The sequence below is a fragment of the Cryptomeria japonica genome, chromosome 9 (assembly GCF_030272615.1).
Source record: "Cryptomeria japonica chromosome 9, Sugi_1.0, whole genome shotgun sequence".
Lineage (NCBI taxonomy): Eukaryota > Viridiplantae > Streptophyta > Pinopsida > Cupressales > Cupressaceae > Cryptomeria > Cryptomeria japonica.
In genome coordinates this window covers 373,250,624-373,265,459 of record NC_081413.1, presented here as the reverse complement: position 1 = coordinate 373,265,459, position 14,836 = coordinate 373,250,624, and the positions used below count along the sequence as shown (strand labels likewise).

The following is a 14,836-nucleotide window of genomic DNA, read 5'->3' as shown; positions in this document are numbered from 1 at the left end:
CTAAGTTATACTACTCACCTCTTATGACACTAAAATTTCTATTGAAGAATGGAAGAATGCCAGAATTCAGAAAACTAGAACTATAATTCTGAAATTTGCTTTTCTTCTCAACCTTCTATCTCATAGAAACTATATTGTAATAATTTTTTGGCGTGCTTTTGAAATTTACTGAAAATAGCAGTTAGAATATGAGCACTATTGATGAATGAGACAAAATAATCCCTTAACTTTTAGTACGTATTATAGAATATAATATAAAGCTCTTATGCTGAACACAATCAGTTCAAGTTGTCTTCGACATACCAAAAAACCATCTCAAGAGCTTTAGATGGTGAGAATTTTTTAAAGCACTTGCAGATTTACATTGACTTGATTTGAAAAGACCTATGTGCTTTGTTACTTCTGATCAGAACAGACCACAAAATTTTCCAGTAGGCAGCATCATCTGCTTATGTCATTCAATTATATCCATATCATTAAAACAATCTAGATTCAAAAAACTCGCATCCTCTCAAATATGTTTCGAACTGTTACTAAAAACATGATAGATCAAGTTCAGTCATAATTTGCAGTTGTTAAACGTCTCAACGCTGTCGAATGCTCCTCATTGCTAATACTGAGAGCTTCACGAAGATTTGTGAGGAGAAATTCATGATTCCAATTATGAGTGCCCTGAAGGTATAATGCTTGGAGCACAGAATGATACGCCAATAGTTTCAATTCTCTCAATGATGCCCTCCCATGTAAGCTACCAGAATTCCCTTGATCAGCTTTAATGTACCCAACATATTCCAGGTGGGGAATAGTGACTGTAAATGTCTTTTCCCCTTCACCAGGGGACCCTGAAGGTGTGCATGAATTTGTGTTTTCAATTACAATGTCTTTGTCTAACATTGCGGTATATGCTTCATTTAGCATATTCTTTTGGTGTGGTTTCCTTGTTTCCAAAGAGCATGAAGATATATTGTTGCGACTTAGATTAAGTGGTTCCACATTAACAACATTTTTATTTGGATTAACTTCATTGTGTGCCTTCAAGCCTGTAGCATTAATTACTTTGGATGGGCTTGTTTTGAGGCAACTCTTCTGCCGTCCCTTCTCTGCAATTACATTTCCAGGGATTTCAACATCGGTTGCACCTGTACCATGTGTATCCTCATCTTTCCATTCACCAGTTGAGACATTATTCAAATAGCTGTCATTTTTCCTCTGGGATTTTCTTAGTCCTGACCTCTTTGTTTTTTCCCCCTCAAATGATTTCTGATGATTTATTGCTTCATGATGATAATGTAAACTTCTCGTATCAACTCCTTTATCAAAAGAAGGCGATGCAGAAATCTGATGGCATTCCTGATTCCCATTCTTCTGAAACGAGAGCTCTGTGGTTTCTAGATCTACTACATCTTTCCTAGCCTTTTTCATACTAGAAGGTGAAATATTAGCCAAATGGCCTTTGGTTTCTCCTGTCCTCTTGATCATAGTATTCCTCAAAGATCTTCTGACAGGTTCTGAAATGTTATCGTCTACTTTCTGAAATGGAAGTTCCCTTGTCCCTGTAGGCTGACATAAAATGTAAGGCATGATAGTGCCATTGTCATTCTCTAGATCCTCATCCTCTTCCAAGGAATGGCTACCTGCCAGTGCCTGCAAAATTCAAATAAGAAAGCTCATCAAACCCAAGGGAAAAAATGATATGGTAGGGAGAAGGGGGGTTGTGAAGGGATAGGAAACATATCTGCGTGTCATTAAATTCACACTTTAAAATTCAATCACATCTTTTAGAAATAATATAGGACTTTGTCTGGCACATGGCCTCATGGCCTCAAGAAGAAAAACTTAAGGAACCTTTAACCTTAAAGGATTGTCATTGATAGAGTGAAAAACTATGTATTCTCTAACAAATCCACCTGACATACCATCCTATGTTACCCCGAGTTTTCAGGACGGGGACGGCGGGGGACGGGGGTATGTGTTTCCGGGACGGTGATTTTTTTTGCCAATTTTGGGGACAGCTAGGGGATGGCCAAGGGGACGGTTATATAAAAATAGAGAAAATTAAAATATATAGGGAAATTGAAAATATTCATATGAAAACATGGATAAAACATGCACATATACATTATAGAACCTTAACATATAAGAACTAGCGGAGTTCTTATGGCAAATTTGTGTTAAATTGAGAGTCAAAGTCAAATTGCTTATAGAATTCATTGTCAAAATCCACTGTCTATATGCAGAAATCATGGGAACATCCCCTAGGAGTCCCCTGTCCCCAGGACGGGGATGCCTGAAAAAAAAACCGGGGACGCATCCCCGGGTAATGTAGATGGTATCATATGAACATAGTTACAAGATCATTATGTTGCTTCAAGGCCTCACAAAGAAAAACTGAAGGGGTCTTAACCTTAAAGGATCAGCATCGATATTGTAAAGAAACTAGGTATTCTCTAACAAATCCAGCTGACATGCTATCATATGAACATAGTTACAAGGTTAAGCTGTACCTCCTCTGTAACTCCATTGGTCTTTTGAACCTATTCAACAAGGTTTACAAAAGCATGTTGACAAGTTATTTTTAACCTAAATCCTTTGCAAGCTACATGTATAAAACCATTAAAAAATTCTCTTTAACCTTTTTTTCACCTTCTAACACAACAATAAATAAATAGAAGCAGAGTAACAGGGAAACGCCTTAACAACCATATCGGTTACTTAAGAATATGCCATCTCCAAACATCTCCATAACTTTAGTGCCCCTAAATATCATTATTTAAAAAATATCACTTTCCTTGTCCTCCAAACCATAACAACAGGATGGACCTGAGTCACACCCCCTGAAAGCATCTAGAAGTCAGAAACAAATCCTGCCATTAATAATTTGCAGTAAATAGGTATACCAGTACTTTTGTAACTTGATGACTATGAAAAAAAGACGTTAAAAACAAAGGCTACAGAACAAAAAAACTAAAATAACTCCAAACTATGTTGTACAAAACATGAAACAGAAAACTTTCCATGTGTTTGGATCTCAGATCAACAAACTTGGCAGTGTTTTACATAAAGGATGTGGCTTTTAAAGTTGTTGTGCGTACAGATGAAGAAAGAAGTATAAAATATTTCTCAATTAAATGGATTTAGATACAGATAAGATAAACAATACAGATAAAGCAAATTTAAGAACACCATTTATACAGATTACCGTAAAAAAAGGATAGTATATTTATTTATATAAATCACACATACATAAAGAATATACCAACAAAGACAATTAAAATTGACATTCATCAATCTCAATATACTATTTTTCGGAAAAGTTGAAAAAAAAACTAACGGGAAAAAGTTATGTTACAAGAATACCAAAATCTAACAGGGTGAGTCCCCTGTAACGGCAAAAATATGAAGGAAACCTAGAGAGTAAGACTACACCTACTGGAATAAGCCAGGAGAGATCTTTTTGAGTGTAACAGATATGACACAATTCCACAATACGTAAGTGTAATAGTAGTGATGAAACAGCAAAAAGAGATGCGATCAAGGAGGATCAGAAATGGTGGCAGCTCGGATCATCAAAACCTGATTTTGTTTCCTCTTGCATCCTCAGTAGGGTAGCAGAAGGGACAACATTTGGTGAGTATTCCAAATGGAATAGCCTAGTGCAGATTTTGAGTCCATTCCTCATATACTTGCATTGAGTCATGCTGGCACCGGAGTGAGCTAACCAGTCGCTTTTTGAGACCACCCTGCAGGAATTTCTGATGAATAATCACTGCAAGTCTCCTTTTTTTTTTTCAGCAGAGAACATGTCCAATGGCGTCAGTTCTGTTGCCAAGATGTTAAATAATTTAATCAGCAGATCTAATTACTCAATCGGGTGTTTCATGCAGTTCTGAAGTTTCACTTGATTATTTCTTTGCCACTGGATGAAGAAAGTAGAAGTGATATGCAATGTTGAAAGTGTACCAAATCAACCCCCTTTTCCTCCATTTTCTAGACCATGCCTTTAAGGGTGTGATTCATGTTTTGGCAAATGATATGATCAAATAAAAGTAAAATGAAAAAACCTGATGCGAGGTTTTTCCATAGATATGATTTCATATACTTACAGATGCAGCAAATTGTTTGGATTTAAGGGAAAATGATTTCCTTTGCTTCCAGTGACAACAAGGTGGACACAAACGAGGGGGAGGGAAGGTGAGAGTAGCTCACCATGTAAATAACATAGTTGGGATATTTAGAAAATTAATCAGCAGGATTGCAAACATTTCTTACTTTAGTAAATGCAAAAATAGCGGAGATGGTGAGTTGTCTAGACTCTTGATCAAGAGCACAGATTGAGAAGAGCATTTTGATAGAGCATTTCCTGACTCTTCACACTTGTTACAACAAATATGAACCCCAACATCCTCATCCTCCACAGGAATTGGCACTTGATCATGACTCTGCATCTTAACAATTTCTTGCTTTGCTAAAATTTTCCTTTGCACTCTGTTGTGTTCTTAGGGGCTTGTGAGTTGTATGCAAGCTCTTACACTTGCATTAGTTTACTTCCCCTTTCATGACTTCTAACAATATATACATAATTTTTTCCTCTGCTGCATTTTAATAGAGATATGAGTACCAATGGTTGGATCTAATTGAAAAGATTTCTTGAGATGTTTGCAGTTATAACAAAATTTTCCAAACACCCTATGACCTAAGCAGTCAAAAAGGGAAATTATTAAAGCTAATCTTGATGGATCCAGAGATATCATATCTAGGAAAAACTTATGCTAAGAGGTTAAACGCCTAGGTTATGGAGAAATTGTGAGCAGCCTTTGTCAAGGTGGACTTTTAGGTTGGAAGGAAAATACAAGCAAATCTTCATTCTTTCCAACTCCTTCCCACCAACCTTCAAAAATTTTGCTAGTTCTATCTTGAAATTTGTGGCTGCCATAAGTAAAGATCCACTGTAAATCTGGCCAACATACAACGGCAAGTAATGCCTAGATTACAGAGAGATGTGAAAACAGAAGAAAGTCTTTCAATGTTCACCAACTTAATAAATAGGAGTCATGTTCATGCATCTTCATTCAAATGCTCCTTGCTGTGGCAACCTGAATGGAGAAAAGAAGACACAATAGAAGGGCATTTAAGTGTGTCAGAGAAGCACAACTTTAAGAAGATTGAGGATTTTATCAATGGGAAGAAAAAGATCATAAAAACATGTTTAAGTCCATTGTGGTACATGTAGGCATTTTGAGTGTTGGGCCAATTTGAAGGGAAAATACTCAAGTATTGCAGCATCATTCCAAAGGGAAAGAGGAATTAAAGCATGAGATGAATAAAACACTGGTAAATTAACGGATGAAGAGATCCTGGAAGATGACACAGGTTGTTGATAGAGGGTTGATGGCAACAAGGAAGAAGTGGCCATTTCTAATATATGAAGATTGATCATTAGGATAAAAGTGGTGTTGCAGGGAGAAATGTTAACAGACAATGTGGTTAGAAGAAAGAAAGGCACAAGGGAGTCGTACAATATAAATTTAGAATAAACTTCCCATGGAGTGTACAACATCCCTACCTATCATAAAGAATAGGTGGGGGTCGAGAATGGTAGGAGGGCTCTCAATCTTTCATTTTTTATATAATTAAAACATTGACTGTGTGGTAGTCCACAGAAAATGATAATCATATTGCTCTTTGGATCTAGTGGGACTGGATGGTTTTACTTATAAAAAAATTTATCATGTTCACCATTTTCCCGTATGAGGCCATTTGTAATTTTGTGTATCACTAATTTATAGAGATTATAAGATCTGAATCTCCTTCATCCATCAATTTCATTTCTTTTATTCCCCTTGCTAGGACGACACCTCCACCATGGGGTCAAAGATTCAGTCACGTTATTACTTAGCACATGTATAGCTTCTCTGTTGGGAATTATATGTTTACCTTAATGATTTGTGATAATACCTCCCCGCCAACAAACCCTATGTTGGGGACAAAAGCATCATAGAAGTTCAATTTTAACCTGCCTTCCTGAAGTGGCCTTCCATGTGCAATTTGGGACTACTGTTAATGTGTATTTAAATAATTAAGTTTGTAAGAATGTTCCACTGCTTTACTGTATTCAGATCCAACATGTTTGCAGAGTCAAATCTGTTTAACTTCATTGTATATCACAGCTACGCTGTGACCTTGGGTTGTTATTATTCTAATAAGGTGTTCCATACATTGGCTGGTGTTTATTGTTAAATCTTCTATTTTTCTCAGGCCATACATTACAAAAGACATATCCTGGTGTCAATTGACAGGGTAATTCAACAATGGATTTTTATTTTTATTTTTTTGGACCACCATTGGAGCAACAATTTGACACTTGGATCAAAAAGTTCTTGGAAAAGGAATTTACCTGCTCTTTGGCCGCTGCTATAAACATAATTTACATTAGGTCACAACACGTGGTAGGTTAGTTTATATATTGATGACATAATCATAATCTATGGTTCTGGTATATGCCTTTAATATTATTATAAGCAGTGATTAAGTGAAGACAATCAATGAAAGGGTGTGATTGGCTAACCAATCCATATATAAGAAACAATAATTATTAAGGCTTCAATTACAAGGAGATACAGTTATTAACATATTATAACGATGCATAGTATATTAAGATGGTGATTTGTCTAGAATATAAATTGTTTATAAACCAAACTAACCATTGAAGAGGTGCGATTCATAACTAAGAGGTAATATAAGTGTGCTTAGTTTATAAGATACATTTGATTTAAGAAGATGTGCATAAGGAATGAAGATGCTTACTGAATAGAACAGATTTGCATGGAAGGGTATGACCGATAAAGGATACCGTTCAATAAAGTATTAAAGGAGATGGGAATCGCAATTCAGAGAAGACACGGACTACTGTTGTCAGAAAGACTGCCTGTGTCGGAGATTGTTCCCTCAGCATTAGACAATGATAATACTCCTAAATTAAATAATAAGGAAATCATTTAAAGTAGTAAGTGTCGTACCATATAATCCTATAGAGATAATAATTAAGGAAAGTTGACGCTAGTTCCATACTATCAATTGGAAATAAAAAAGGATTAAATTAAAATAAACTATAAGGTATTAAAGGGCAACGGTTTGGATGAAGGATTGTGACCCTTTTTCTCATAAAGATATAAATAAGAAATAGAAGTCGTTTATTGAAGGTATAAAAAAGGAAACTAAGGAATTGATCTGATAATCAGGAAACTAGACAAATAAGAGCAGAACTTGATCTAATATTATCAGTCTGAATTTAGTAGGTTATGGATGGAAATGCGACAGGAGTATATGAATGCAACATTTATAGTTTGCTGTAATATAAAGGGCAGACAATCATGGAATTGGAAACTTATTAACTCTTATTCATATATTTGGATCTGCTCTTTGAACATCTGCATATTTGTCTCATACTGATTTTAAGCACATAATTCTACATTAGATACAACAACACTGATTGTAAGCAATTGGATCACTATAGGAGTTATTGTTTTACGGGTCATTGCATATTTCAGACTGTCAAATCAGATAAAGCAATTTGTATATAGTTCAGTCACATAACCATATTGCTGTATCAAGCTTAGCAAGGACTATTGCATATCATACAAATTCACTTTTAGCATATAGATTATTGTACATAACAGAAATAGCAAGTGATATTCTCCAAACCATAATTCAGTTACAAAGATTAGATAGTGTAAGTGTGAAGAATTGAAGTAATTGTCCCTATTTCCCGACCTAGACTGATACGGGACATTACAGGCAAATAGATCTCATTAAAATATTTATCTTTTATCTCCATTATAAAAAAGGATTTTACCTGCTCTTTGGCAGCGTTTTTTCAAATAGGAGCAATTATTGAAAAGCTGCAAATTGATTCTTCGCTTGTTTGCGATTAGCACGCATATTTAGGTCATCCGACCTCTTTTTCTCGGTTCAATATAAAAATTTCCTGTTATACATAACAGGAAATTTTGTATCTTCAGAAAGCATAATATATCCCATTGAAAAATCCATCTTTTAATTGCATTATGAACAGGAATTTACCTGCTATTTGGCTGCAAACTTTTTACACATAGGAGCAGCTTTTGAAAAGTTGCAAATTGATTCTTCACTTGTTTGCAATTAGGGTGCATATTTGGCTCAATCCAACCACTTCTTCTCAGTTGATTCAATATAAAAATTTCCCATTAATAACAGGAAATTTTGTATCTTAAAAAGGCACAAAAGATCCCATTAAAAAATCCATCTTTTATCTGCATTATGAAAATCCTTGTTTGTTTCTAGGTAGGCTACCCCTATCATGCACTCACCTATGTTTTAGGCTTTCCTTGTTTGGCTGATGTATAAGCCTCTTGCTGTGTACCAGTTGGAGTGAGATGAGGTTTGTAAGTCCCTGTGTGACTGCATGACTGTGAAAGCCTCGAAAAGGCTGAATCTTAATTTGATGAACAAGAACTCTGTTTTGACTTGTGATTGCTTCCATGATTGCATTGAGTGTTGTTTTGTATGTGTGGCTCCAAGGAGCGGGCTGCCATTCATTTGGCTCCCTCTCCTTGTCTGCACCAAAAGTCAACAGAATCCCTCCTTTGTCAAATCATAAAATTATTTGGTTTTGGTCTAGTTTTTCAACTAACAATCTCTGAAGTTGCACCATATCAAGCAGATGGCAAAGAAGTATTGGAGCTCAAACTTAATAAAGAAGAGAAAGAGATGTAAGAGGCTTGAATCTGAAGACAATTCGGTATATTCCTGAATGGCTACTCCAGTACTCCACCCATTCATTGAATGGATTGGCACAAGGCAAATCAAGGACACAACTTGGAAGAGCTCATTATCAAAGTGGCAGAGAGCTTCTGGAATTCTACCAAGAAAAAAATCAAGCTGAAAATTCAAATGAATTGCAAGTTTTAGATGATTATGCCAGATAAAAAGGCACCAAAGACGTCGCAGCTACCAAAGCAACCAACACCATACCTTGGAACAAACTTAGTTAAAAGATGCAGTTTCCAAATGATTAGACCAGAATAAATACATGACATGAAGGTGGCAAAACAGTCCCAAAGTGTGCCTGGCAATTAGTGGTATAGCCAACATAAAACATGCCAAAATTGCAAAGAGGACATGAAACCCCACCCAAAGTGGCAGAGACTAGGTAAAAGTGCAAACTTAGTTAAAAGATGCAGTTTCCAAATGATTAGACCAGAATAAATACATGACATGAAGGTGGCAAAACAGTCCCAAAGTGTGCCTGGCAATTAGTGGTATAGCCAACATAAAACATGCCAAAATTGCAAAGAGGACATGAAACCCCACACAAAGTGGCAGAGACTGGGTAAAAGTGCAACTACCTACACGCACAAAGTGAAAATCGCACTTTTTCCAGTGATCGAGGCAGTGAAAAGTGGCAAATGGAATGGCAAATGACTACCAAAGTTGCGACCAGCATTCAAGTATAAGATGAAAATTGTATTCTAGAGCTGGCAATGCCAATATAAAAATGTGATTCAAGTGGTTGAGTGGTTACAAAGTCGTGGTTAGTGTGTGTTTTAAAGCATTAAGGATACTTTCACATTTTTCATATGACATCTCCAAGTCAAAAACTGAGATAGCACTATCATGATGAAACTTCACCAGCTCTAAAAAAAATCCTAAATGAAGATTCCTAATTTTCAATTGGTTCTGCCAGTACAAAAATGTGACTAGTGGTAAGTGATGATCCAAAGTCAAACCATGACAGGAATGGCAAACATAACAAAATTGCAATCTAGGTGATTAAGGATGACAGCTGAGCATAAAATAACACAAGAAGGCAGCATTTAAATACAAACATCTTCCTAGGCCACCAAAGGATGTTTGAAATTTTCCGAAATCACTTTACTTCTTACCATTGGAATAAACATTAATTACCTGAATTTGAATGCTACTCAAGATTGGATGATTGCTTGCAACAAATCTTCCTTCCAAAAAAGGCTTGGTAAAATAGATGGAATCCATCTACATTAAAGGCTTTGTTTAAAGCAAAAACCGACTTAGATTCCTCATCAATGTCTTTGAACAATAATCATTTCTTTCTATGAGATGAGGCCAGGGATTTGCAAGAGTGGTGTTTACTAGGTTTGTCTGATTCATCCACAATTGATATTGGCAGTTAGAATTCACTTGAAGTATTTTGTTGCATCAGTTGTGATTTCTTAAGAACCTATGAGACTTTGTCAATTGTTGAGACTATTTTTGTATGGGCATTGATATGTTGCCCATTCACCACAGATTTATGGAAGTAAGTTGTGTCAATATCCTATTTGAGAACCAAACTTTCTTTTAACCTCTACTTCGAATGAATATACAAACTTCTTTGAGCAAATGTCAGCTCTATTATTACTTGATCTTGTGCTGCCAAGCTTTAAGTTGAAGCTACAGTTTGATTTTTGACTTTGGATTGCTGCTAGGTTCTCTTGTACTTTTTGGATTGTCCTCATTTAATATCAAATCTTCTCTTGTTCCTATCCTAGATATTTGTATCTAAGATGCTCCACTATTTTGGTATATGGCATGGTCTAAAACATATGCTCTTGGAATGTTGAGTAGGTTAGCCATATTTGTTCAAATATTCCAGCCATCAAATGTTATGCTTTGGCATGATGGTAAGCATGATTAGCCAATGATCAATGAAACTAGTATTCAACATTTTTGCTTGCACACAATTCCTTAGGTCAATCCACTTCTCACTTATCAAACTTCTGTCCCATTTTTCAGCTATGTTTGTTCCTTTTTATTTTGTTAGTCCATGTGCATCGACCATCAATTATCTCCACGTCTATCACTCTCACTTTTGTGATTAGATCTATCATAACATTGGCTCTTCTTGAAATGAATCCTTTACCTCCTTTTTCTGCTTCAAGGGATTTGATTTAATCAAAATCTAATATGTTAGACCAAGTTTATATATAGAACAGCAACTGCAGGGGACAAAGTGATGCATTTTTAGGACAGATTTTTTGAGAGGCCATTTTTAAGGAGATGACAAGGGGGTAAAAAATAGAAATATTTAGAAAGAATTATATACATAGGAAATTTCAAACATTTGTATGATAATATTGATAAGGCCTTCATCATATACATTGTAGAAACTTAATACACAACATTAGAGTTGACTTGAAATTTCACAGAGTTGACAAACAGATTAACAAAATTCAATTGTTTTCATTGTCTATATGCATTAATATTGTATACAACATTACAACAAAATAATACCCAATGGTTGCATGTTTCAATGACAAATGAAAATAACATAGAAAATATGCCACTACCACCATGAGAGATTGCAACATTACAACAAAATAATACCCAATGGTTGCATGTTTCAATGACAAATGAAAATAACATAGAAAATATGCCACTACCACCATGAGAGATTGCCTCATCCAATGAAACCCCAACAATCCATCTTGTGCCTCCTCATCTACTCATGCAGCATCTTTGGGATCAAAGTTCCAAAATGTGCCTAGAATTTGACAATACTCAAGACCTTCACAATCTTGAAGTCGCAAGGCACTATGCACAACCACCAACTTCTTTGATTGTCAAGAGGTAAACCTATTTCTATTGTTTGACTATATAAAATTGTAAGCACAGTAATGCCCATTGGAAGAATTTTGAGACACTACCCTCAATGGGGTCAAGAGGCATTGCCATTGTGAGGGTCTAAGGGTTGTGCACCTCCCAAGGTTGAGGGGCAACACCATGTCATAATACAGAACAAGGTCAAAGGGAAAAGCCCCCAACATCAAGCCCGAGCTAAAGCCTCTAAGGCCACACAAACCTTCAAGTTGTATGCCATTTTTAATAATTTTATCGTGTTTAAGTTCATGATATGGTTTTAAAGCTCTTTTGCCTTCTTCTCACTACCATTCTCTTATGTTCTCACAATTGTTCTCCCTCTTTGTCTTCTTCACAATATGGAAAATGGAAAATTAGTTTATATTTTCTTTTAGTCATGTATGCCTTTTTTATTTTTAGGATTGGTGTAATAGAGTGTGGGGTCCTTGTGGTGCCCCATCCCATTGTTTTCAACTTTTGATTTTTATTTTTAAATTTTATTTTATGTTCACTAGGCTGCAAGCGGCTAATTGCCCATAAGACAATCAAGGGACATTTGGGTCATCTAGGGACAGCTACATGTACACAAAAAAGACGTTTCAAAACAAATTCACACAAAAAAGACGTTTCAAAACAAATTCTCAATTTTTTTGACAACTGGAGATGGTAGGGGAATGTTTCCAACCCATCCCCATGTCCTTGATATGTCTCCTATAGGAAACAAGCCTAGAAACATAAGGGACGTGTCCCTAAGGTACATAAGAAATCTCCAAAGCAGATTAGGCATTATGTGCAATGATGTGCTGCCCAATCTCTTAAACTTTCAATCCACAGGATTCTTGCAAATTGCCCGAGGTGAAGTAGACATTTCTAATAATATCATGATGATCCCATCTTATGTGAGAGGAAATAAGAAGGATACACGCATTTCAATGGTTAGCAACTTTCATTTGAAGGCAAATGTGTGTACTGTGTACATCTATATGAGTATCCTATCAATAAATCAAATCCTACTTGTTTAGCTATAGGAGTATCCTATAAATCTTATTTTAGTTACCTTACTAGGCAATTGAAGTTTGTTAGAGCCTCCAATACCTTTAGCATTCCAAGAGAAGAGATGCATTATTGATCATTGTCTGGTCTAAGGTGCTCCTCCTCGTTGTTTAATTATGTGAACTTTGGGCTCTAAGTCTACATCATTTTGTTGATGGTGATATCACTTGGCATTGTGTCATGACTAGTGATCCCTATATTTGTTGCTTTTCTTTTGATAGATTGTTTGTCCCTAGTTACTTTGGTCCCCAATTCAAGAACACATTTATCATCAACTGCATTATCTTCTCTTTTTGGCTAGGCAATAGGCTTAAGGAGCCTTTTTTTCAACAAAGTTGTGGCCACCGCTGTAAAACTTGCTTAAGATTTCAAACTCATGAGTTCAATGTTTGTGGCCATAGTGGGTGGATGCTTACTCCCCCGTGTCATTATCTTGAAGGGGTTGCATAATATTATTTGAACCTGTGCTTTTACAAACACATTCTAAAATTCTTTATTCGTTGGATTATCTTTCTAATGTTGTTTGTTCTCTTCTTGATGTGGTTGTTGATCTTGAGGTGCTTTCTAAATGTACTCTCTAGACCCTTATTTTCTTCCTCCCATTTACCTACTTGCATAATTTTACTTGGGCTACCTCTTGTTTGAGACATACTAGATCTAGCTTGATAAGCATGCTCATGGCATATCCTACATCCAATCGAAATATTTATATAGTCAATTGGATGTTCACATTTTTCCTCCCACTTCTCTATATCTAGTGTTATAGAGATCTCGAAATAATTCAAGATCCCTAGAGTCATAGTGATTTTTGATGCCATCATGCATTCCTTTATAGGTTTTCCATTTTTCCTACAGGTTGGTTCTTGCTATTATTCCCTTGGGAGCAAGGGAAGTCTTACCTAGGCAAGTAAATATATTTGGGGGCTCAAATGTGGATTGAAAACTGGACTGGATGTTCACATTCAAATCCTCCCACTTCTCTTTATCGATTGTTATAGAAATCTGGTGATAATTCAAGATCCCTAGACCTGTAATGATTTTCAAGGCCAGAATGCATTCCTTCATGGGTTTTCCATTTTTCCTACAAGTCGGTTCTTGCCATTATTCCTTTCGGAGCAAGGGAAGTCTTAAGTAATATATTTGGGGGATTGCATGTGAGTTGAAAGTTAGAGATCAATGCTTCATGAATATTCCTTCCTACACAAACCATGGTACATCTTGGATGATCTGATTCTTCTCTTGTTTTCTTTAGAAGAGAAAATTGCATTAAAATAGCCTTGGGCATTATAAATTCTCTAGTCCTACATGCTTATAGTTTTCTTGCACACATATATCCTTAGCCCTTTAAGCCCTAGAAAGGCTCCCCTTAAAGAATAAATAAAGACATGTTCATTTAGAAAACAAAGCCAATCTTCCATCTCATTCATGGAGAAACAAACCTTTTGGGGTATTTTCCGTCTTCAAGTGATAGCCATTCTCTTTCTTGTACATTAAGCATGATATCTAATTAAGTTGTGTAAATCTTCTTTGCAGATTTGAATGATTCCAAAGGGGGCATGGCATCCTTTAAGTTTTGATTATTTGCAAGGTTTTACGGATCTAGGCTTAATTATTGATGGGGTAGATCCGTGGTTGACAAAGATATAGCTCTAAAGGGAAGTACAACTTTGGAGAAAGAAAATCTTATTAGGGTTTCCAAGTTAACAGGTTAGCTAATGTATCCTAAATAGTTGTTCAACATAGAGAGTCAAACTAAAAAGTGGCCCAAAATAATTGGAAACATACTAGAAAATAAAGAATTTCCATTTATATTATGACATGGTATGTAAACAGTATATCCAAAATGATGTCTCTAATGTATAATTGTAATATACACCCCCAGTTTATTTCTTTTTAAATATTTTCCACTTTCTGATCACCTAGTTCTCAAGATGGACAAGTGAAAGCATACAGTGTTTAGGACTATACATTTAACTAGAATGCTGCAACTGAAAAAGAAATGCACTTGGCAACAGGCAGGCCAATCTCACTCCTTCAATGGAGTGCTATGCAACTGAAAAGAAATAACACTACATGCCTATTAAGCAGTGCAATTACAAAGCTTCCACTTATTCAGAGGTAAACAAAGGGCACTTCCATTTATTTAGTGAGG

At 35.8% G+C, this 14,836-nt stretch overlaps 1 protein-coding gene across 1 annotated transcript in view; it reads right to left on the bottom strand.

Annotated features, from left to right (window-relative positions):
- Positions 1 to 202: 202 nt before the first annotated feature.
- The window catches only part of LOC131072557 (uncharacterized), a 50,096-nt gene continuing 35,462 nt past the window's right edge, over positions 203 to 14,836 (bottom strand). The window contains exon 2 of the mRNA XM_058008741.2: positions 203 to 1,644. Coding sequence (XP_057864724.1) covers positions 556 to 1,644 — 1,089 coding nt within the window. The 3' untranslated portion in view covers positions 203 to 555. The remainder of the gene's footprint in view (positions 1,645 to 14,836) is intronic.